Below are 24,840 nucleotides of genomic sequence, written 5' to 3' on the forward strand. Positions count from 1 at the left end.
ACACAACCGAACAACCGAACAGATTCACCGACCAAAAGGTAATTAAATATCAATACCACGTGACATCATCCGACATTATGACGAAAGGGCACGTGTACGAATGTAATACACCACACGAATCATTTGCGGTGGAAAGATAGACAGATAAAGAAAAAAAAAAAAAAAATTAAAGAGTTTGAATTGAACAGAAGGAAGAGTTGAATAAAACACAACACAGAGATGCATAAAGCATTTCTTTTCTTTTGAGGTTGATACTATGGCAACGTAAGCTAAAACTGATCGTTCATAAATGTCGTTATCAAATAAACCCACCAACTTATCTTTCTCTCTTCTTCATCGTAAGTTTTCATGTTGACACACGTAGTATCTTTCAGCATATCATTGCGTTCCTTCATCAAGTCCGATTGTAAACTTTTATTAACTGTTATAATCCCTACTTGAGCTTCCATGTCACGGTAAACAGAACGCTTGCCGAAATTCGGAGATCCGATCAATGTCAATAATGGACCGCTCGACAAACCATTCAGAGGGTCTGGATTAGTGTGCGGTTTTTCGTCTTGATTGAAGTTATTCTCGAGGTAAAACCACAACCCTTTTCCGTGAAAGCTCCAATTTTCTCTGTGAAATTCAAGAAATTGGATTCTTTCACATTGATTGCGCTTTACTAAGTCTTTGTAACGACATTTCGATATAAGACTGTATGCGTTTGGTATTCCTCCTAAAGAGAGACCAAGAAAAATTAATAATGACGCAAAGTCAAGGTTTGGGTTTCAATCTGCTTACAAATCAGGGTATTTTTAAAAAAGAAGCTTAAAAAACGACTCGCAACTCTTTCCTAGAAGAAATTGATCATTAAAGAAAAATATCGCAATTGAAGAAAAATTATTATTAAGGATTTTTGTACAGGAGATGGAGTTAATCCTGAAAGAAGTTACAAGAGATTGTAAGGAAAAAAAACTATGAAAAGGGTAAAAACAAATTGCTTCTAAACCGAAAAAATTACCCCAATTTACCAAAATGATTTAAATGATTTGGCTTTGAATCTTTTCTAAGTTTTAAATCAGATTTTACAAAAAATTTTGAAGATTTTTTATGATTATTTAAATTTTTTTTTCAATATTTCTTCGCCATTGAAATTTACGTCATAGCTTGTTAGCAAATCCTAAAAAGTGCCTAAATAAAATTTGCTTTAAACGTTTTTAGGAAACAGATCTTACCCAGCAAACATTTAGTCTAAAAAAGACGTCTTAAATATGTTTTTTAGACGTATTAAACGTTTTTTAAACATCTAAAAGACGTCTTTTTTAGACTCGATGGTTGCTGGGTATGAAGCCTGGAACAAATTTTTGTGTTGCAAAAAGATGGTTGCATTCCATATTACAAATTTTGGCTCAGAGTCATTTGGAGTCACTTTGCATGGCGAGGGGGTATTTACAAAAACGTTGATGCTTTTATAGCAACTTTTCAGATTTTTTTTTCCGTTACGCAATAGCCAAACTTATTAACCATAATCTTGGCTTCCAAATTAGTTTATATGGAAAGTTAAGAATGCTTTTGATTGTCTTTTTTTTTTTTAATCTAATCTATTTTAAATATAACTGTAAAAACGTACAAATAGTCAAAAATAACTCCTTACACTAAAACATTTTTTACTATTTCTACTTACTGTTGGTCTTATTCTTCTTTTATAATACTCAATAAAAATTTTCCAAAATGACACTGGATTTTGAGAACCACCTAAAATATATTTTTAGAGATAGCAGAAATATCTCGTAAAGAAATGCTATATAAAAAAAAAGTATTATAATACATAAAAATTTATTATGCTAAATTATATTGTAAAAAAATTTATTGTAATATATTATATTACAAAAATGCTGTGCTAAGCCATCCCTATATATCCCACCTATATACCCCACCTAAATATCCCATCTATATATCCTAGGGTGACTTTACACAGCATTAAAGTGGTAAAAAAAAATTGTTATTTTTTAAAAGCAACTGGTTTTTTTTAACTTGATTATTGCCATAGCACAAAAAGGTATGTGTGCCAATATGAAAGATATTTCAATCACTCTCTGCTTAAGTATTCGATAAAAAAAAAGAAAAACTGTGTAGTTTTAAAAAAACCCTAACCGCAGTACTCTTAAAAGTATGTGCAAACACTTTAAGGAAAAGATTTCTAGAAATTCTTAATTTCACACCCACACAAAAATATATCTTTTATACTTTTTAAATATATATCTTCAAAAGTGGGTCAACCTGGGTTGTAAAAAAACAAAACTATATAAAATTTTGCTAAAATAATAACTATTTTTATATAAGAAATAATACTTTAGATTTTGTTGGATAAAAACTATTATTTTTTACTCAAAGAATGAAAAAGTCTATTTTTTTAGGGTTTTTTTAATACAATATAATAAATTTTTAGGTATTATAATATAAGTATTATAAATGTTTTTTAACATAATAATTTTTTATGAGATTTTTAAATTTTTATCAAAGTCCAGTGTCATTTTGTTACTTAGGTTACTTTTAAAACCATAATGTATGTAAATATGTGTGTCTATGAATGTATGTATGTATGTATTTATGTATGTATGTATGTATGTATGTATGTATGTATGTATGTATGTATGTATGTATGTATGTATGTATGTATGTATGTATGTATGTATGTATGTATGTATGTATGTATGTATGCGTAAAATGCTTAAAAAGCATAAGCCCATAACCCCATTTTCACTCATTCATAAAAAAGTTTTTAAGAACTCCAGAAACTTTTATGAAAATGACTGAAGCAACAAGTATAATTTGTTATGGCAAAATTTGTCTTAAAAAAACAAGAGAATAAAAACTTAAAATATGGATTAAAAGATTGAAAAATAATTCAAAAAAAGTTAAGATCAAATAATGCAAATGATTTATCTGTAATACAGTGGTTGCAGAATCATTTTAAAAGTGAGAGAAGAAGGAAAGTGATCTCATTCTTCATTTGTATTTTGCTAGGACTTCAATAGATACAGGGTAGGATTTTCCTAAATGTATATCAAATGCTTTTGATTCATTTGACAAAAAAAACTCCTTTTCACAATCAGAGTTTTGGATAAACTAGATTTCTTTTAACTTCTTTTCAATAACATTTAATTTCTATTACTTCAATTAGTTCAAAGAAATGTGTAATAATTACTTAAGCTCAAAGAAACAGATTTTATCCTCAGCAGATTATTTAGAAAAGAAAAACTTTTTACATAACAAAAAAAATTACCTGCAAGACCAGGTGCTTTATAAAAACCCATGGCTTTTGGGTGTGCCATAACTAGTTTAACAATTTGAGCATGGTTGCTTAGTAACATGGACCAATAGTTATCAGTGAGATTAAAATAAGCAGTAGCTAGTGTTAGATTAGCATTTTTGGGAGCAGATGAAAGAATATTTGAAGTAACCCTTTCATCAGTTGATATTCCCATAGTTCGCATTTGCAAAAGAGGAAATACCAAAGTGTCATGAACATTGTTAGAAGCATGCAAATTATCAGCAGTAACAGAAGAATTTAACTTTAGCTGTGTTATTGATTTAACTGCATCAACAATTGAAAATTTATTGCTATAACGCCCCGTCAATTCACATAACTGCTTTTTTGCAAAGCTGTTGAAGCCAGTTTTGCTTCCTTTATAAGGATGGATTGAAGAGTAAGCAAAAGTTACATCATTATTACTTTGAAGAGTGAATGAAAATGAGGAGATTGTCTTAATAAGATCTTGAAAAAAATCACATAGTTCTTTGTTCCTTTTAAAGACAATATACCTGTCCTGACGGTTTGTGAAATAATCCTCACTCAAATTTGCTCTGTAATAAAAATAGATTAAAAAAAAATAACTCAAGGAAATTTTATATTCCTTAAGTAATATCATTTTTTAAAAAAATATTCTTATTCAAGGTTAAGAGAAAAATGATCATTGATATATTTACAAAACCTTAAGCTGATTGCTTGTTTTCATAAAAAATATTGCTGATGCGTGTTTCCATCACAAATTTTTTTTTTTCTTTCTTACAGCATTAAAATCAATAAAGTAAAGTTACAAACCCACTCAGAATCAAAGTATCATCAAAAACATAGGCCTTTACATGTGAAACATTAATAGTTTCATCAAATCGTGGTGGAATAATTGCTTTTAATAAACCACGTAAATTAGGAGTATGAAATAATGAAATTGTTGTTGTAGATCCAAATTGTTTTTTCAAAGGAAGGAGAACGGTGCGAGAACTTTTAGTTCCTCGAGAGCCTCTTGTGTACTCAAGCAGAATATTAACCTCTATTGGGTTTTCTTGTCTTTTGAGGTTGTCATATATCTCCTGAACCTACAACAAAAACATTTTTAAAAAATTAAGTTATTAACACAGAGAAAATAATATATTTTAACACATCAAACTTGCAACATCAACAACAACTTATCACTCATTCTGCTTTTAAATATCTTAGAATTCATATATTAAAAAATAATAAATTTACCTACAAGTTTTTCTTCTTTTTGACCATTGCCAAGATAAAGGGATGCCAAAGAAATTCTTTTGCTAGCTGTTGCTGATTGATGCTGTGAAAAAAGCATTGTTTAGTTTTAAAAATAAAGAAATTTAAAATACTTAAATTTATTTTGTTAACTAGCATGATTTATTAAGTTTGTATTCCTGCAAGCTGCAATCAAATGTGGTCTTTTTTTGGTGGAAAGTTTTTAAATTTTACTCAATACAAAAAAGTACATATTTAAAGCTATAAGTTTTAAAAATCAGACATAAGGCTCAAACACCTTTTACAAAGAGAGCTATCCCATTTTAAATTTTCAAAACCTCTGAAAACATTTTGAGAAATATTTTAAGCTTATAACAATTTGCATGATCACATGTATCTTTTACTGTGTTGAATTTATTTTTTTCATTTTGTTTTATCATTAACAAACCATTTTATATTCAAGTTAGAAATTCTTATATGAACATGAGACAAAAAGATTTAGGAAATACTAATCAATCTGCTTCAAAAAGGAAAGTCCTTAATTCAATTATTTAAGTCATCAGTTTTTTTACAATTAAACAAAGAAAGAAAAAAACAGAACGAAGAAAATAAAAAGAGCTTGACAGAATTTCAGGGAACTCTTACTAATTTAGTAATGCATTTACAAACTTAATTCAATTCTGTTATTGAACTTATCTCACCAATAACTCCTTGTAAAATTCTTCTGGGTGACTTAGAACTTGTATATCTGCACCATTCACCAAAAACACAGGGGTTGTATTTTCAATTCCATAAAACCACTTTTTACTCAATTCCAAAAATTGCAAATTAGTTTCTTGGAAATTTTTTGAAGAAATTAATAAACCTCTTTTAAAAACATACTTTGAGCCATTTAAGAATTCTTGAATGTTAGTCTTACAACAGCAAAAAAGCATGGCATGTTACTTGCAAATATCAAAATATACTTTTGATAGATTTTTTTAAACTAAAATTAAAATATCTCATTAAAACTTGATCTCATTTAATTTGAGCAGGTTTTTTCTTATCAACGTACTATTTTTCACAATATTTTTAAATTTTACAAATGCTGATAATCACAGAGTTTACCAAACAAAAGATTTTTATTCTAAACTAGCAGTAATAGGCAATTAAAAAGTTGTGCCTCAACCAAAAGATAAACGATAAATGTTGCGATTGCACCTTACACTTTGGGGAGTGAAGATTTAAGCAATATTTACATGTAAATATTAACTACTAAAGGGTATTACCACGTCAACTTAACCAGGTCATGTCACCGTGTATTTCAGAATTATTTGGTTTTTAGAATTTTCAGATAATAAAAATCAAAAATTTCGAAGTGGTTCCGGAGATTTTTATAAAAAATTTCAGCACATTGCAATAGTCGCGACCCCCTCTTGCGAAAAAAAGTAATTTTTCACTTTAATCTGTCTTTAAAAAATTTCTCTGATAGGCTGAAAATTGAATATGAAATCGAGGAATCTAAAATTGCTGAAATGGTAAGGTAAAAAAACAAAAACCTAACATTTTTAATTTAATATTTAAAAATAAATTTTAGCCAGCCTTTCGTTGACGCAATAAAAATCAATGACCTCCTATGTGGTTGCATAAAATTTAGCTTTTATTGTCTTTTTTAACAAAATTATTCTCTTCCGCAATTCCAATCTAATGAATTAAAAAAGTATAAAATGAATTCATTGAGTTTCAATACATTGGTTTTAATTTTGTAACGCTTTTTTTCACACTTTTAAAGGTAAAACATTCAGGCATACTTGAATTCTCATGTGCTGTTTAAACCTAATAATTTACTGCTAAACTGATGAAAACTTCTTGTTCCTAAGATTGTCATACTTTAGAGAACGAACCTTAAGATTTTTACGAATGTCAATCAACTTTACTTTATCAATATTGTTAAAAATAATACGATTAATATTACGAATTACACAAAATTAAAAAATTTTATAGGTATTTAAAATTTCCTCATTTTAAAGATCGTTGCAAACTCGCATTTGCTCTTAACTTTTTAAAACCTCTCCAATTTCATCGTAAACCGATTTTTCATGATTTTCGGTGAAAAATGTCCACTCTGCATCAATATTAAAATCATTTTTATGATAACAAAGATTTATTAATTTTTTGTAATTCTTATATTGTGCAGCGCAACCCCCTTAAAAATAATTTATCTTGGTTATTATTGGATGAGTTTTTGGAAAATTTTTATCCTGATTTTAAACTTTATGCACAAAATAAGTTTTTTTTTTATTGTCCTGAGTTTAAACTTTATACACAAAATAAGCGTTATTGTCCTCTGAAGAAAAGCAGAAAGATTTTGTCTCAATTGACACATTTCATTTAAATTTCATTTAAATAATAAATTTGTTGAGTGAAACTAAATAACAAGGGAAATTAAATAACAAATTTGAAGATTGAGTTATTGATAGAAGATAAGATGTGGAATTGTAAATATGTGTTTGGTGTCAAAAACGTAGAGGTTAAATGGTACTACTGGATGCAAGATGTATTTAAATTTGCTCCAATTGTAACTTTGAATTTCATCTTAAAGGACAAACACATAGTTTTCTACAAAATCAAGTAGCGTTATGCAAGACTTTTTTCAGTTTTTCTTTCACTTCTTTTAAATACTTGGTTTGGAACTTGGCTATGAAAGAGTGTGAAGTAAGCTTGTCAATAGATTCACACAACATTACTTTGTAGTAATCAATTTTTGCTGATTACGTGATTAGCTAAGTTTAATCAATAGCTTTCTATTGGTTAAATGAATTAATTCTTATAAAGTCAAATAGTTTCAAATCCAGGAATACTTTTAAAGGACAACTTTGGTATCTATGAATCATGCAGTCATTGTTAATTGCATTGCATACGAGCTTTGAGATCATTTCATCTTTGCCTAGTACAAGACTTTTTTACAATTGGTGGTTTATGATACTAGTTAAGTAGTTTATTTTCCTGTAAGCTTGTTATCATGATAAAAATCAGCAACTTTTCTTAACACTGGTTTAGAAATGGTTTTTTCTTTGGTATCTAGATTTAATAAAACGCCTTTCCATTTTAATCAAGTCTCGTGCTTTACCAAATTTTAATTCCTGCTACCTCAAAATATTCAGGATCATAATTTATGGAACCAGACTTTGGAGTCAGAGTTAGCAGTTGATATTGGGTGCTTCTGTTTGAATTTTCTATATTATAAGAGGTGGCTTCTGTAACTTTGTCTAAATCTTGACAAAACTTTATCACTTTTGGCTTTTGAAAGCTTTGGCGCTTTTTGTTTCCTCTTCATTGCAGTTACTACATAATTGGTGTCCAGGGAACAACATTGGTGAAAGTTTTTTTTGACCGTTTCTAAGAAAATCATTTAAACACCTAAAAATAAATTATAAAGTCACCTCGTCTCTTCTATTTCTAAAGTTAATATCATATTGAAAAAAGCTTTAAAACCAACAACTAAAGCTTTAACACTCACCTTAACAAGCTTTTCCTTTGTGCTTGTCGCGTTATAAAAAAAAAAAAACATCATTGATGTCTCTTTTTTCCAAAATTAATGCTAAAACGATCTTCATGATGAGGGTGTACTGTTTTAACTTTTTGCGTCTCGTAAAGTTCCAGGCCCTCAAATGGATTTTTCTCTCTCCTCATAGTCATAAATATCAAAGAATTAAGATTGAGCTTTCTGCAATAAATTAGTTTAGTGATTCCTCAACCTTTTTTGTCCCCTTTTAACATTTTTTTAGAAAAATATTAATGCAATTCCACACTTGTAGTTGTAAGTTCGAAGTAAAACATTTCATATTTAAAAAAGCCTTTTTTATTTAAGTTTAAAACAATAGATGCGACTTATGAGCTTCTTACACGAAAGGTCTTTAACGTATGGCTTAGTTATAAAATATGCGATTTGAGCATCTGACTCCACGTGTATTATGTTTCTATGTTCGGTTTTAATGATATCAATTTGGTTAAAAATTAAATTTTTCTTTTTTTTTTAAAAAAAAAGAAAAATTTAATTTACAATAGATTTACCAATTTTGATAATTCCAAAGAATGTTTGTCTTATTAAGTCGAAATTGACGTTTATAATTTCATCAAAGGGATGGGTATAACTTAAGTTTAAATGTTAAAAATAAAAAATGCAATGTTATACAGTTTTTACCCTGAAACTTCAACAAACTTAAAAGATTTTTCGTGCTCAAATTCCCTTAGACACCAACTTTCAGCTAATCAGAGAAATTATTTGTTAAGTTAATGATAAAAATACACAATTTATTTACGGCAAGAGGGGGTCAAGATTGTTGTGTGGCAAACGTTTTGAAACAATATCTTTAGAATTACTCGGGATGGGATGTTCAAATTTTCAGATTTAAAAATTAAACCCTTTCTGAAATGCATCTTAAAATTTAGATTTTAACTTGTTATATTGACGTAAAATGACTCTAATATGTTTTTACTCATTTTTATTGGTGACGAAAAAAGGTAATTTGAAGATATTTTGTTAAGGGTAGCGCAAAAACTAAATTATTTAGAGAGTAGAGAAAAAACTTTGAAACTATGAAAATGGATTTGTGATTTCTTCAATAAATAACTAAAACTCTCACAACTTTTTTTAGAAAACTAAAGAAGCATTGTTACAACTCATTTTTACGAAGCATTTGCAAGGCTTGCAAATGGAAGGGAAAAAATTTTTTTAAAAAACGAATGTCCATCAATGGTAATTCTATCGGAGGGAGGGGGGAGAGAGGGACGGGTTAAGGTTGCAAAACATTTTTTCGTTGGAAAATTTGGTAAATTTTTCTTAGAAGGAATTTTTACCAAACTTATAGTAAAGTTAATCGGCAAATTGCAGCTCGGAGATCCACATCGCTCTTTGACAACTTCTGTAAGGCTCTTTGGCTACTGCTGTACGGCTCATCCAAATATGATGAAAATAGAGTATTGTAAGTTTTAGAACTAAACTAGTATTTTTAGAATTTCTACAAATTCTTCAATTTTTTTAATTGTTAATATAAAATATGGTGACACGCCTTTAATGAACTTTTTGCTTCTTCGAGAGGTTTTAAATGTTTTGCGAGAATATCTCTAACACATTTTGAAGAAATATGGTTTGTGTTTGCGATAAATTCATTGAGCATATCCAATAAAGAACATAATTTTGATAAATGTTTCATGTTATAAATTTCTCATTAAGTCGTTTAAGATGCGACAATCGTCCAACCAATTATGCTGAGCTTTTGTTTATTATATCTGAGAACTTGTTGAAAAAAATGGGCTTTTAATTATTGGTTCATTTTTTAAACAAATTGAGGAAAATAACTAACCTGTTTTTTCTGGTGTTACTTTAGATTGTGTTAAATAAGCAATTTATAATAAACCACTGTCATGTATGAGATAACACTTGGCTCAGTGTGGAATTTACGCATTGTATATTTAGAAATTCATTACCACAAAAAAAAAAAGTTAATCTTTTGAGTTTCCCAAAAATATTACATTTTAAAAAAAATGTAATCTTTTTGGGAAACTCAAAAGAAAATCGGGAAAAATTCACAGTGGAGTTACTTAGAGTCCGCAAATGAAACTGCACTTTTCAAACGGTTCTTAACAGTAAATATTGTATAATCCACAGTTTAAAGCAAATTAATGAGCTGTATGGTCGATAAAAATACTATTTACAAAGCTAATAAGTAAATAAACTTGTTTTTAAGTGAATACGTAACATTTATTGTTTGTATCATGTTTAAATTTCCAAAACATATTTTTTTTATTAATTTGTATCGAAGATCAGTTTCTCACAATTTTTTTAATTAAAACATTTTTCTTAAACTAGTACTATATAGTATTAAGGTTGTCTTTCATTAACATAAGTTAATGAAAGACATTAACATAAGTTAATGAAAGACATTAACATAAGTTAATGAAAGACAACCTTAATAAATGAAAAATAGTGTTTTACTAATGTCAGATAATTCATATTATGATATCAAAATGAGTTAAAAAAATTTTGGAAGACCTACAAAGGTTTTATATAAAACTCGTAATAATTGTGGAAGATTTGCTGGAAAACCCTCTGATTTACCCTCTGATTGATCTACCAACTTACAAACAGCTAATTCAATACGGTTACAAGATTAAAAACGAGTTATTTAATGGACATAAAATTGACTCTGCATTAATTGTGACAAAGGTCAGTAGTGACTTGCAAAAGCTTTGGTATGGAGTTGATTCGAACCTCTCTCCCTCTGATAAAAGACAAACCATTAAAAAATAAAATATCCAGAGTATTTCAAAAAGTGATGGCCACTGATAATTTGATGTTATAGTAAAATAATAAACATTTAGACAATTTGAATGTCGGAAAAGTGAGTGCACAATGAAACACATTGTTTGTGTCTGTGAGAAAAGTAGAAAGGCAATACATGCAATCTTTTTTTTACCAGTATTATTAGGTATTTACGGTTACACTTCACAAAAATTATAGGTTAGGTAAAGAAAATAACGTCAATTGCTTATCTCTAATCATTTTACCGTGACTTCATATTTCATTAGCTTTCACTTTAAATTAAAATACTTTTAATTTTAAAGTAATTTACTCATTTTAGGTCCCTATTATTGAAAGAGAATACTTAAAGAACCAAAGATCCAAGATAAGGCCGAAAGGAAGTTGGCAGTTAGCTAATTTGGACAAAGCAGAGGCAATAAGTGTTTTTAACATTTCTTGAAATGAGTTTCATCAAGCTATTCAAACTGGTAATCAACTTTCTCTTACTGATTTGCCAAACAATTCTCAATTGGTAGAAAGATCTGTAAAGCTCATTTCTGAAGCCTCTAAAAACGTTTATGGAAGGGTGAAGAGTCATAGTTCACTCTGGCTAAAAACCAGAGCAGAACTGAAAACAAGAAAAATGTTAATAAGGACTATAAAAAAAGTATTTGTATTCTGTTAAGGAATGTTAGAAATAGCTAACATTCCTTAATAAAATAAAAATACTTTTTTTGAACAATTGAAACTTGAAAAATGGTTCATATATAAAGATCTTGCAAAATTTTTCTAAATATTTGGGAAAACACACAAACAGTTAAAAACTTTCAAGTAATTTCCCAAAATTATCATAACTCCAAATTACCTAAATTTTTCGGAATTATGCGTATAGTTATGTCTCACACAAATCTCAAAGTGAGCCAGTGTCTCAGAAAAAAATGGTATGTTTTAACAGTGGCTAAAAATACCTTATTTAAAAAAAAAATGTAAATAAGCAATATTGACGAAAATAGTGTAGCTCGGAATGCCTGCAGAGTTAAAAAAACCTATTAAATCATTTTTATCCTGAATTAAGTGTAAAAGAAGCTTAGAATCATTTTAATACAAATATTTTAGCATTTAGTGCCTTTAAAAATGAAATTTACATTATATAAACACTTTGTGGTGTGTGATTATGCTATTGATATTATGTCTATAGCACAACACAAAAGTCACTTGTTTTCAATCATTTTCTTCCTCTAACTAAAAGATCTATGAGGTTGGGAGCTACTCAACTTAAATAAAGCTATATCTTGTGCGTTTTTTAATGTATGAACTGAAAGATATGGGCTATAATACAAGAAAGTTTGTGAACCGCAATCAGCAAACGGTTTCTACAACAAATGACTCGAAGATGATATGCACAAAATTCTCGATAGCGAGTCACCTTCACACGTGATTCTCTACTTTTTGCAATCAATCATCAACCTGATAAAAGAGAATAAAAAATTTTCGTTTACAGTATCTCCATAGATACTTATATAATCATCTACATAGTCTCATACTTAATTATCCATATAGTTATAAATATAATTATCTATATAACTATATTTATAGTTATCCATGTAGTTATATATTAAACTTTTTATAAATTACCTATAGCTTATCATGATTTATTAAGGGTAATATTTTAAAAAAGAGATGCTTAAGTAAATTTATTTTACCTGAATATTTTAAAATTTAGTTTGGCAAGTTGTACTTAGCACGAATTCTTTCTGTTAACTGATTGTGTTCCGCACGTTGTTTAGAATCGAGATCATCTTTTTTCTTTTTTGCAGCTTGCTGACCAATTGAATTATTCCTACGGTGAAGATCATAAAGGTAGTAAAAGTTAGAACCATTTTTATGCCTATTGCCTAAAAAGTCCAACTAAACCCTGTCTAACATGAACTTAAGCACCATTTGGATTTAAGCAAAAAAGCAAGTTGTGATTTACATATTTTGTTAAAGTTCAGAAAATTAGAATAATTTAAGATGATGAACTAATGAATTACTCTTTTTATTTTTTAATTACGAATTACTTTTATTAATAAATTACTTTTATTAATAATTACGAATTTTTATTAATAAAGTCACCACAATATTCAAAACCCTCAAAATTCCCTCGGGATAATTTAGTATTGCCAATGTCTTAGAAATGAAACATTTCGTTTTGTTTTCCACAAAAATATTTGTGTTGCTTTGGTAATGTAAAATTTGTTTTTCTCTTGCAAACACCCCTTGGATATCAAACACCACTAAAAGATCAAACACCCCTTATATATCAAACGTATTAATTTATTTTATTCTAGGTCACCTTTTTATTTTTTTTTTTATTTTTATAAATTAGAACAAAAAATGAATATAAAATGAATTTTTTTAAAATTATATCTTTAAAACTATAATATATATATATATATATATATATATATATATATATATATATATATATATATATATATATATATATATATATATATATATATATATATATATATATATATATATATATATATATATATATATATATATATATATATATATATATATATATATATATATATATATATATATATATATATATACATGTAAATACGGCGCCTTCTAATGTTTACCTCAATTTGAACGGCGCCATTTTATTTCTGATAATACATACCTTAACCTGAGCATGCATCGAAAATTTTTTTAAGTAAATTTAAAGAAATAAACTTGAAATTTTTAGAAAATTTTGTTCCTTGGCAAAATATATGCGTCGATGAATTCGTTCTCAAAGTTTAAGGTAAATTTTTTTACTACTTTTAATTCTATGAAACCAAAAAAATGGGGAATAAGGATATATATACTCTGCGATTTAGACACAGGATATATTTGTGTTTTAAAAAATAATTATATAACTTAAATTGAATGTTTTTTAAACATAAGATATACTCTTTTTTGCAATGCCTTCGCTTACCGCCACTTCATGAACGTACTACGCAAAGTGTTGCGTAGTACTTTCTAGAAGTGGCGGTAAGCGAAGAATAAAAAAATGTTCCAGTAACAGCAACAATGCACTATATGAAAATATTTTTAAATTTCCTGATAGATATTATCTAGATCTTCGAATTGTTGGATTAAGTCTGTCAACCGAGAAGTTCGGAACCTTCGAAAAAAACTCGGCGAAATGTATCAATCATTTCGAAGATAAATACTTGAAAAGAGATTTATCTTCGAAATGATTAATCTTCGAAAAATGTATAACAATATTTTTTTCCAGAAATTCTATACCAAGAATTACTACCATTCAAAATTTATTGCAGCCATTTCTAATTCAATCAACTTAGCATCATTTGTTTACCGTACCATCATTTGGTCGGTAAACCATCATTTGGTTTAAGATAACCACTGCAAATATGCTTGTTAATTTTATTTCCTATATGCATTAAGTCTCAGAGAAGGTATCAAAAAGTATATTATCAGAATCATATAAGTTATCTCTTTACAACGAATATCAATAGGTATACTGATTTGTAAAATACTAGCCTTCTTTTTTACATGTTTAGCTACTAAATTCTTATCAATCATATTACGGTGTTTAATGTATGGTTTGGCGGCTTGTTTCTTAGCTTTAACTTCATTGTTAACTAATTTAATGTCTACTCTACTTTTTATGTACTTCATAGTTATAGCAAAAACGCTTTTCATATGCTTAAACAAATTTTTTTCCAAAATTGTTTTTAGTTTCTATTCTTAAATCAGCATTCAAGTTAACATATTTCTTGAGCCAAGCTCTCTATTTAAATTTTATACCCCTACTAATTTTGTTTATTGCCATACCAATATTTTTGTATTGCTTGACTTTAGCATTAAGAACAACATAATTAGTTTTATCACATAATTAGGCATAAATTTTTCAACTTTATTTGTTATTATTCTCTCAGAAGCCAATGGTTAATCACCATGCAAGTCATGCAGATCTTTTGAATATTCTAAGTGTACTTCTAAAATACAAGTGTTTTCTCCGTGACTTGAGTTCATCTTCTCCCATCCAAGTATTTCGTTGCGTAGAAAAAGGCTTACACTTTCCCCATCAAAAAAGACCCTTTGCATCAACAAATAATAAAACTTTGACAGTTTTTGGTTATTAAATTTATCAGTTATTTATTATTATATTTTGCAAAACCCATGCCAGTGATGGTAAGCAGTTCTAGTCAAGACTCTATGTTTTACTACACTCATCTCTAAATATCTCAAAAACATTAGTTAAGAGTAAAACATCTAGCCAATTGTAAAATTTATGATATTCTTCAAGAGCTTTCATATGAAACATTGTCCATACTTTTTATGCATGTTCATAGTCTTTAACACTACCCAATAGGCATTAAATTCCTAAGGGTACGCACCATGTTATAAAAGTAGATCTAGGTGTTAAGATTCGGGGAGTTTTGCTGTGTTATTTCAATTAAGTTTTTTCATGAGACTATTTGAGCCAGCAGACAAAATCCTAAAAACTATAAATTTAAATAGTATTTTGTTTTATCATCTATTATAACATCGTTTGTAAAGCTTAAAATTTCTTTTTTTCATCATCACCATATAAAAAAGGCTTCTCTACATCAAGCCGACATATATATGAATGTCGCGAATGACTTTGATATCTCATTCTAACATTTTTACAAACTTCTGTATTACACCTTCATCATCAGTTGTTGTGGTGTAGGTAATAGGATTATTAAAACAACACATGCTTTCAATACTGGTTTGAATAGCTTTTTTCTGAATTTGGTTGATACATATCAATTGGCTTAATGATTGATTTGAAATCGGCGTATACTATAAAAAGTACGCTAATAATTTTCTTATAATTTTCGAAAAATAGCATATTTTCTTTTTTGCCATTTTTACTTTTCATCTGAGGTAAGAAGCAGATTAACGAACAGATACTTTGAATTGATCCGATTTATCGGATCCGCATTAAATTGTGTATCCATTTAAAGATCAGATTTTTCAGATGGCTCTCCAGATTCTGAAGGATCATTCCATTCTCAAGTGGATACACACTTTTTCCATAACCAAGTACATTGATTGATATATTTGGATTTTGTTTTTCAAGCATGTCTGTAAGTTAATACTTACAAGAAACTCAATAACAGTAATATTTATCTTATTTTCCTGGCGTTTGAAACTTGTAACAATTTATTCCTTCTTATAATTTTTAAGCTATTTGCTCTCAATGCAGACCACAGAAACATTTCTTATCCTCACTTTTCATATTGATTATTGCCTTTTTTAAAGTTAACTTTTTAGGAAGTGGTATGAGCTGATTTTAAATGTTTTGTACTTAATAGGGTTAATTTTAAAAAATGTTATTGATTTAATGACCAACCACTACCTTTTTTTTTAAAGTTTGAAAATCTCTTGGTAATACGATCAGTCATAGTATCATCTAACTCATAAGAAGTTGATTCTAAACTCACTTCTATTTTAGAGTTAAAATCAATATCTTGTTCAATGACAAAATCTGTTGAAATACTTTGTTTTTGTATCAACAATAAATTTTATTTTGTTTTTATGTTGTTTGCCAGGCAATATTTACTGTTGGTCTTTCAGGTTTGAAAAAAAATTCAGGATTATATTTTTCATCATTAATTCGTTGTGCGACATCAGCATCAGTAGCAATTACATTTAAAAACTTCTTCAATGCAGAATTTCTTATTTGAATCGGAAGTTTTCTTGAAATGGAAAGCTTCTTTTGTTGGTTTTGCTTTTTGTTTATTTCTTCAATCTTTTTTTTTTAGCAATTTTAGATTCATTGTTAACATTTGTATTATGTGGATTGTCAGCTTTCTTGGTTCGTTTTGCAACATCATCTTAACCACTTATCATTGTCAAAAACATTTTGACTGTTTGATCGTTACGTTTGTTCCAATCTGGATTGATATTGGTTAGATCGTAACGTTTGTTCTAATCTGGATTGATATTGGTTAGATCGTAACGTTTGTTCCAATCTGGATTTATATTGGTTAGATCGTAACGTTTGTTCTAATCTGGATTTATATTGGTTAGATCGTAACGTTTGTTCCAATCTGGATTTATATTGGTTAGATCGTAACGTTTGTTCTAATCTGGATTTATATTGGTTAGATCGTAACGTTTGTTCTAATCTGGATTTATATTGGTTAGATCGTAACGTTTGTTCCAATCTGAATTTATATTGGTTAGATCGTTACGTTTGTTCTTGTCTAAGAATAGTCCTTTTAACTTAAGGTACATCCATATCAAATAAGATTTCAGGGGGTATGTTCTGAGATTTTTTCTAGCATCACTTAACTAGTGATAGGATGTTTGATAATGAGCGGGCGAGCCCACTTTAGCTTGAAGATAGCTGATTATAGATCTGAACAAAGCGGGTGTACAGTTTTCATCTACCTCTCGCAAATCCAATATTTTACTTACAAGCCTATCACTTTTTGTTTATTTAGATTTGACCAACATTTGATTTTTATCTTTACTCTTTTCTTTTTACAAAAAAGTATTTTTTATTTAATAGTTGATCTCATTTAACATCAAAATGTGAAATAATATGTGAAAAATTATAGATAAAATTAATTTTTTTTTAACGTTTTTATTTTTCACTTTTTATTAAACAGATTTTTTATTAAAATAACACTTGGATATATATTTGCTATCTAAATTGAGTTCTGTTGTCACGAGCATGCACGAGATATCTGGATTGAATTCTGTTGTCACGAGCATACACGAGATATCTGGATTGAATTCTGTTGTCACGAGCATGCACGAGATATCTTGATTGAATTCTGTTTGAGTCTTTGACTAGTTTTGTTATATTTTTGTTAAATTTAGTTTACTTTCGGATATCCACAATTTAAAATGTTATGTTGCTGTGTTAGATTTAGGTTTGACAGATAGTGGCTATGAGCTTTGGGGTTTTTATGATTAGTTTTGTTATAACTTTGATTATCTTTCGAATTGTTTTAGTTTTTGGAATCGCTTATTAGTTCTGAGTCAGCTCTCTCATGTTGACATGGATGCATGAGGTGTATCTCATTTGTTGTGCATGTATAAGGCTTGCTATCGCTCGTTGATAGTAGAAAATGTGGATAAAAATATATGAGCGAGCTCTCTTATTTTTCTACTACTTATATCAGCACAGCAATAAAATAATACAAAGAAATTAAAATTTTTGTTCTTTATTAGCATCACATTTTTGAAAAGTTTCATAAAAAACTTACCTTTGGTTTTCCATTATTTTTTTTTCGTCTAAACATGACGATTCACGAATGGTTGTAGTTTGACCTACAAAATGAAAGTTTTAAATAGAAATGCTATTATTCATTTATATGTTTGTCAAAAAATAATCTGAAGCACCAACATCAATAGCACTTAATAAAAAGAACAGATAACATCATAATAATCAAGACCAGCACAATCAATTCCAAAATAATCAATGCAATAAAAAATAAACAAACAAAAAAACAAAAAACCAGTAACAGACAGCTGGAGCAAGAAGAACACCCCTAATCTTTTTGAGATCTATAGCAGATGTTAACATCACAAATTTTTGCTTTTATCAAAAAAGGTTTAATCTCATCTCTAAAAACATAAACTAAAACTACCCTTTTACACTCTTAAATGAATTTTATCATTGTCTAATACCAACCAGTTTTTTTTTGTATTGGTTTCGGTCTATTTTTTTCTTTCTTTATTTTATTAACTTTAGGATAATCCACGTAATCGTCATTATCAAAGTAGCCAACCAATCTAAAATCGAGAGAGACATTTTGTAAACTTTAAAAATAAATTTATTATTTAGTTGTTTATCTCATTATTGTTTATTACCATTACTGTTTCGCATATTTTTATGAGTTTTGTAAGAAAACTTTTTTCTTTATATGTGTCATACAAATTTATATTAACGTACAGTTTTCCAGATTGAAATCTGTATTGACCGTAGCCATGCCTCATATTGTTTTTCCACTCACCATCGTAAATATCCCCATTATCGTACAAATACATACCATTCCCGTGCTTTTGCTTTAAAATGTTTCTAGTGCCTGTATATGTCTCTTTATAAGGGACAAACACATAATCAGTTTCATCATAATCAATGGGTTTAGAAAAACTTTGTCTTCGTGTGTCACTGTCAAAATCATTTTTAATGGGTTCAATTAAGAAATCCGTTTCATCATTGGTTTTCGAGCCACAACCGCATAATATATATTTACGAAGTTTTCCTTTTGGCGCCTGAATTAATGAAATTTTCTTTTTATAATTTACTATTTAAAAATTCACAATAAAGTTTATCAAAATCATTTTACTAAATTTCATTGGAAAAAACTAAATAAAACTAATTTTCTGTATGCCAAGAACCATAAACTTTAAAGGTAGCTTGTCATAAATCTCTCACTAAATTTTACTGCTATGATTTTTGATAAATGATTTTTTTAATAAATTAATTATTCTATTGTATTACGATTAAAAATTCTTTTCCCAAGCTAGGAGAACACCGTCGCTTAGAATTAAGTATAAACTTTTTGGCTCTTCTCGAAGAAACACTATGTGCAGGGTGTAAGTACAGTCCCACATGCTCACATTCAAAAATTGGAATAAAAAAGATGGCACTCTTATCAAAAAAATTGAAATGAAGCGATTTCTTCCAAGAAAATAATATGCATTTGAAAATTTTTAGTTTTTAATTCTATCACAAGTAGTACCAGTGATTTTAGAAAATTTTACAGTTTTACAGAGTTAATATTGATCTAAATGTGCATCAAACCATTGTGGTTTAGGAACTACTTATAAATCTAAGTGGAGTAAACAACAACTTATCAATTCTTAGCTGAATTCTTGCAAACTATAATTTGACAAAAAAAAAAAAACAAACGAAAATACTATATAATTTCTAAGACTAATAACCTCTGCTCCCGGTAATTTCATATTTAGCATAAGTCTTGAATATTTACACTTTAGAATCGGATTCTGGAAGTCTGCACTTCTTTCTGAGTTACAAAATCATTGACAGTCTACACTTCACACAGTATGTTTTTTAAGCATGGGAAAGTGTTCAAAACAGGTGAGAAGCTTTATTGAAGAGAGGCTGCAAACTATCTTGGCCACGGAAATTGATTTCACTGACTCAAAAGTTCCTCTGGGAATATGAGAGCCAAGTACTCAGAACACTTTATCAAAATTAGAATTGGTGGAAATGGTTGATTCCTCAACGTCAGCCTGTGCATCCATGAATTCACCCAGAGCTCTGCCCAAAAAGTAAAAAACTTTTAACATTCCAGATAGCGAAGGACAGTGATGTCAAACAGTTAGTGTTGTTTACTAAGAACTTCTAAGAGAGCAATGAAAATGTCAAACAAATTCTCTCCCTGATTGAACTGGACAAGCTGGAATTCTTCCCATCGTGTGACCTGAAGTTGGCAAAAGTTGTAATTGGTCTGGAGTCTGACTTCAGCTCTTGCCCATGCACATGGTGTGATTTAACTCTCTGAATTTGGCAAAGCTGAAATCCTGCAGACCTTGGGTTCTATCAGATACCTGTACAGAGAGTTTAAGGCTTTTGATGACGAATCAGGATAACCAAAGTCTTCAAAAACGTTGTTCATAAACCTCTGATTCCTGCAACTTAGAGCAAGTTTATCCTGGAAGTGATTCCTTCAATAGAGCTCCATCTTCTTTTTGAAACCATCAACGATATGATGCAAGTGTGGCCAACTACCATAGATTGGCCCAAAGGCTGGGTGAGTTAGATTATGGATTTCATATCTTTAGCCTGATTGACACATTGTGATGAGAAAAATTCCCAACGGTATCTTCAATGAACAAACTCTCGAATCCATGCGGCAAAGCTTCCTGAAACATCTAGATCATTTCTAATGCTGTAAAACTGAAAAATTTTGTGAAATCTATCATTTTGTAAATAAAAACTAAGTATTTTCAAATACAATTTATTTTCTATTAGCGTTTTTTCAGGAATAGCCAAAACGTTTAGACTCAATTTTAACCGACAATGAGAAAGCCTAAACCTCAAATGTACGGAATAAACAACCAGAAAAACCTATTAAACCTTGATCTTGGAGTTTGGTATAGGAAGATAACGCTATTTTATGATTTTAAAACCTTTTTAAAATATAAAATAGTAAAAAATAAATTAAAGATAAAAAAATAAACGAATAAATAAATAAAAACAAAAATATAATAAAAAGTAAGTAGAAACAAAAAATAATATAATAAAACTGTATTTGATATGATTAAATTGTAATTAATCTTTAAAAGGTGTTACATGTAAAATTATGAAAGTTAACGGTTTATAAGACAAGCAGCTTAAAAAATACAAACTTTACAGAAAAGCAACCAGTTTAAGTATCTATAAAAAGATTGGCAAATAAATTTTCTTTATGTCAAATTAAAATAGGACATTTGCGTAAAATGGACAGCATTAGAGCAAAAACAGTTCTTTTTTCTTGTATATTATAAAATTAAATATGAGAATTGATGGTGGCTCTGCCCTAGCAACATATTTTCAACTTTAGTATAGAAGATTATCGTTTTCAAAATAATTCAAAATGACAAATGACAAAATGACAAAAAATTTCCAAATGGCAGAATTCTCTGTAAAATAACTTAAATCTGTAACTTGATTAAAATTTTCAAATGAAATAAGAATAAAAGATGTTCATATTTTTTTGATAGAAACAAACTAAAAAAGAATTAAATTTCATCTATTTTGAAAAGTTAATTTTTCTTCAGTTCAGAAAAAGAGTTATCAAGCATTTTTTTCAAAATTTAATTTGGCACAGGAAAAATATTTTGTACTTACCAGTTTTGTCCTTTATGTCAATGTTTTGTTTACTAACGTATTCGAAAAGAAACATTTGAAAATTTCACTTTGCAAAAATATTACGAAATATTTGACAGAAAAGAAAACACCAAAATGCAAACACGGTTTGTTTACATACTAGTATGTCAGTTTCCATTTCACAAGGAAACAATTGAATTCCTCAAAATTAACATTTTAACAAACAGTGAAAGAGTTAAACTTTTAAGAATTTTAACAAACATCATCCAGTTTTTTGTTCACAAGATATTTTATAACTTAACTATAATTATAAAAACTATAAAGCCATCGAAATGGAAGGAGGCGCGAAGACAATCCATATAAAGCACTCTTTGCTAAATAATCATGATTTAAGTGACATACAGATTTAGGATTTCAGCAGTTTGTCTGGTTAAACATCTTCTTCACAAACCCAGGTTTGCATTGTAAGATCAGAAATTTCATAAAAAAATAAAGTGATCTTACTTTTTCCTAAAGAGCTACAAGTAAAATGAGTACTCCAGTGCGGCAGACATTTTTTTGCATTGACATCAATTAGACGATGAAATAAAAAAACCTCATAACTCAAAAGCTTTTATCTATCAAATAATGCACATTAATACAATAATGCAAAGATTGTAATATTTCTGAAGAGAGGTATAAACTGATAATTAGTTATAGTTCATAACATTCTTCCAATCAATAAAATTAATTGTCCCATACCTTTGGGACGCTCTCCGGTTTAGTTGAGAACGTCTTGGAAAAGAGCTAGATTGTACTTCTAGATAAGTTTCCAGTTTAGATTCTGTATCAAGCAAGTTTTCTTTGTTTATAATTAGTGGTTAAACAAATGTGGTGCATGCTCTAAGTAAATGGTGTATAAATGTATGTATGCTCTGAATGAATAGTTTCCTTTTTGTCAGCATTTTCAGGATTAGGATGAGGGTTTTTTTATCTCTTAATGGTGCTAAATCTCCAATTGATACAGTAGATTCTCGTTTGTTTAGACATTGGGCGTATTGTGGTTCTGCTTCTATCAGATCGGCTTCTCATAAAAGAGGATCGCATTTGCTAGATTGAAAGTGTTTCTTTACAAATACCTTGTTCTAGTAACCAGGTTTGGATAGATTATCCGTTTCTTAATCTCCGTGGAAAATTGTAGGACCTTTCGTGGGGTTTTGCATTTATTGGAGTAGAGAGTAAAGAACAAATTGAATGTAAGGCATCTTGAAACACAATTTCCAAGTTTTCGACTGGTAGATTTTTCGATTTGAGAGCTAATGTTACTGATTTCCATATTATTGTGTTAAAGCACTTTACTTGTCCGATTTCTCTGGGATTATAACGTGTCGTTCTGCTTTTTGCAATGCCTCGAGTATAAAGGAAAGTACGTAGTTCCTAAGGAGCTACCTCTGTCAAAATGAGCTTAACCAGACATGCCAAATAAGGTGGTTAGTGCATTTCATGATTGTTTAGAGATTTCAAGAAGAAGGCCACTGGCTGATCATTTTGGTTTAATGTTGCAGCCAAAAAAAAATCAGAGGCGTCCGTTTCGACAACAAATGGGACTGTTTCATCAATTGTTTTACAACAGCATTCACAATATCGTGCTTTAGTTGTTTAAAAGCGTCTGCAGCTTGCTGATTGAGTGAGAATGTTTGACACTGTAATGATAAACTAATTTTTTCAGAATAGTTACGAATAAACTTTAAGTAGTAGGAGAAGAGTCATACAGTTCTTTGTAATAATTTACTATTTAGCGCTAAAGGTAAATTAAATTGCAATCTTTCTGGGTCTACTTTTATGCTATTATGAGATACAACATAGCCAAGTAAATTTATTGAACTGAAACTACACTTTTTCTATTGTTAAAAGTAAGCTTGTTTTCCTTCGCTTTTTCGTATAATTTTTTTTAAATTAGAGTCGTGTTCAGCTTGAGTCATCCCTGCTACCGTAATATTATCTAAATACGCGTAGGTGTTTTTTAAAGAGTTCTCAATTATAAATTCTTCAATATTCCGTTCGAAAATAACAACGGCATTTGTTACACCGAATAGTAAGCGAGTAAATTGATATAATTTGCTATCAGCTTCAAATGTTGTACATGGCTTATCTTCTATTAGAAGTGGTGTCTGATGATGGGCGCTAGTAAAATCAATATTACTGAAAAAGTGGTACTTGTACAATTCTTTTATCTGGTCTTCTATTCTAGGTAGAGGATAGGTATCGAGTAAGTGAACTTTTTTATAGTTTGGGAATAATCAACATACGTTCGTTTTTTATGTCGCTCATTTGTAGTGATTACAATTTTTGCCCTCTATGGTGAGTTATTTAGTTCTATAACTTCGTCCTTTAATAATTTCTTTATAAAATCTTCTTTCGCAAAGTATCCTCGTTTCTGAAATTTGTGACATATAGCACTACGAGGATTGTTTCCACAAAAGTAGCACAGTTTTGTAGACGGCGGTGAAATTACCTGATTATCAGTGTATTTTTTTGCATTATTTATTAGATTATTTTGGGGTACGTTAGATTGATACTATTGGGAGTGTTTTTCAGCAAGTTTTAATTAGCGTGCTTGGTCGAATGTTGATGTTAGTGTGGGTGTCGTGTTTTCCAGTAGCCTTTGAAGTATTATATTTGAGTTTAAGCTAGTGATAAAAGCATCTCTAATAGACTCATCACAATAAATATCGACTGTTACTGCTTTAAAGTTGAAATCTTTTGCAAGAGTTCGGAGAGCTTATATAAATTTGTCTAGTGTTTCGCCATTTTGTTGCCTACGTGTTGCTAACTCATGCCGAGTGAATATTTCGTTTTTCGGTTTAAAGTACAACGATTTGAGAACGTCGATCGCATTTTCAAAAGTTAGTGAATAGGATATGTATTCATACACAGTTGGTGATACGAAGTTTATTAATATTGTTAGATTTTCGTCAGATTTAGATTCTGAAGATAGAAAGAAATTTTCGAGAGTTTTAAACCAGTGAGTCCATTCTTTACCTGACTATAAGAGTTTGGATTCGCGTCAAATCTCTCAGGACGCAGAATCTCCATGAGGATTACTTCTACTTTTTGACTTTTTTTTTTTTTTTAAATTATTTTTGATAGACAAATTGAAATAATAGAGCCTATTCACTCCAAAGGTTTTATCTATCAAATAACGTATATTAACACAATAGAAAATTAAATGGTATTTAATAA

The 24,840-nt window shown here is 29.0% G+C and overlaps 2 protein-coding genes across 3 annotated transcripts; both read right to left on the bottom strand.

The window, feature by feature from the left end:
- Nucleotides 1–220: 220 nt before the first annotated feature.
- On the bottom strand, nt 221–5,527 carry LOC145195086 (CDP-diacylglycerol--glycerol-3-phosphate 3-phosphatidyltransferase, mitochondrial-like). 2 transcript variants are annotated; one of them, XM_090095573.1, is made up of 6 exons: nt 5,212–5,527; nt 4,518–4,595; nt 4,088–4,362; nt 3,269–3,849; nt 1,667–1,737; nt 221–718 (listed from the first exon to the last, which is right to left on the bottom strand). In XM_090095573.1, the coding sequence occupies exons 1-6, from the start codon at nt 5,443–5,445 to the stop codon at nt 665–667; spliced, it is 1,293 nt and encodes a 430-aa protein (XP_089951699.1). In that variant the 5' UTR covers nt 5,446–5,527; the 3' UTR covers nt 221–664. The 2 variants fall into 2 exon arrangements, with proteins under 2 accessions (XP_089951699.1, XP_079928983.2); XM_080072857.2 differs by lacking the exon at nt 1,667–1,737.
- Nucleotides 5,528–11,866: 6,339 nt separating this feature from the next.
- Nucleotides 11,867–21,728, bottom strand: LOC149885431 (uncharacterized). Its single transcript, XM_090095574.1, has 6 exons — nt 21,640–21,728; nt 18,733–19,055; nt 18,472–18,572; nt 18,044–18,107; nt 12,497–12,633; nt 11,867–12,260 (listed from the first exon to the last, which is right to left on the bottom strand). Exons 2-5 carry the CDS (start codon nt 18,825–18,827, stop codon nt 12,513–12,515), a joined length of 381 nt encoding a protein of 126 aa, XP_089951700.1. The 5' UTR covers nt 18,828–19,055; nt 21,640–21,728; the 3' UTR covers nt 11,867–12,260; nt 12,497–12,512.
- Nucleotides 21,729–24,840: the final 3,112 nt, after the last annotated feature.

Source organism: Hydra viridissima, unplaced genomic scaffold (assembly GCF_058129835.1).
Source record: "Hydra viridissima isolate aposymbiotic clone 2 unplaced genomic scaffold, HvirCarnegie_v1 scaffold_8, whole genome shotgun sequence".
Taxonomy (NCBI): domain Eukaryota; kingdom Metazoa; phylum Cnidaria; class Hydrozoa; order Anthoathecata; family Hydridae; genus Hydra; species Hydra viridissima.

Coding starts and splice junctions, on each gene's coding strand:
- LOC145195086 (XM_080072857.2), bottom strand. CDS start 5,445: ATGCTTTTTTGCTGTTGTAAGACTAACATTCAAGAATTCTTAAATGGC. Junction 4,596..5,211: donor AATTTTACAAGGAGTTATTG/GTGAGATAAGTT, acceptor CTTTTTTCACAG/CATCAATCAGCAACAGCTAG. Junction 719..3,268: donor TAAAGCACCTGGTCTTGCAG/GTAATTTTTTTT, acceptor GTCTCTCTTTAG/GAGGAATACCAAACGCATAC.
- LOC149885431 (XM_090095574.1), bottom strand. CDS start 18,827: ATGTATTTGTACGATAATGGGGATATTTACGATGGTGAGTGGAAAAAC. Junction 18,108..18,471: donor ACCAATACAAAAAAAAACTG/GTTGGTATTAGA, acceptor TTCATTTTGTAG/GTCAAACTACAACCATTCGT. Junction 12,634..18,043: donor AAAATAATGGAAAACCAAAG/GTAAGTTTTTTA, acceptor TCTTCACCGTAG/GAATAATTCAATTGGTCAGC.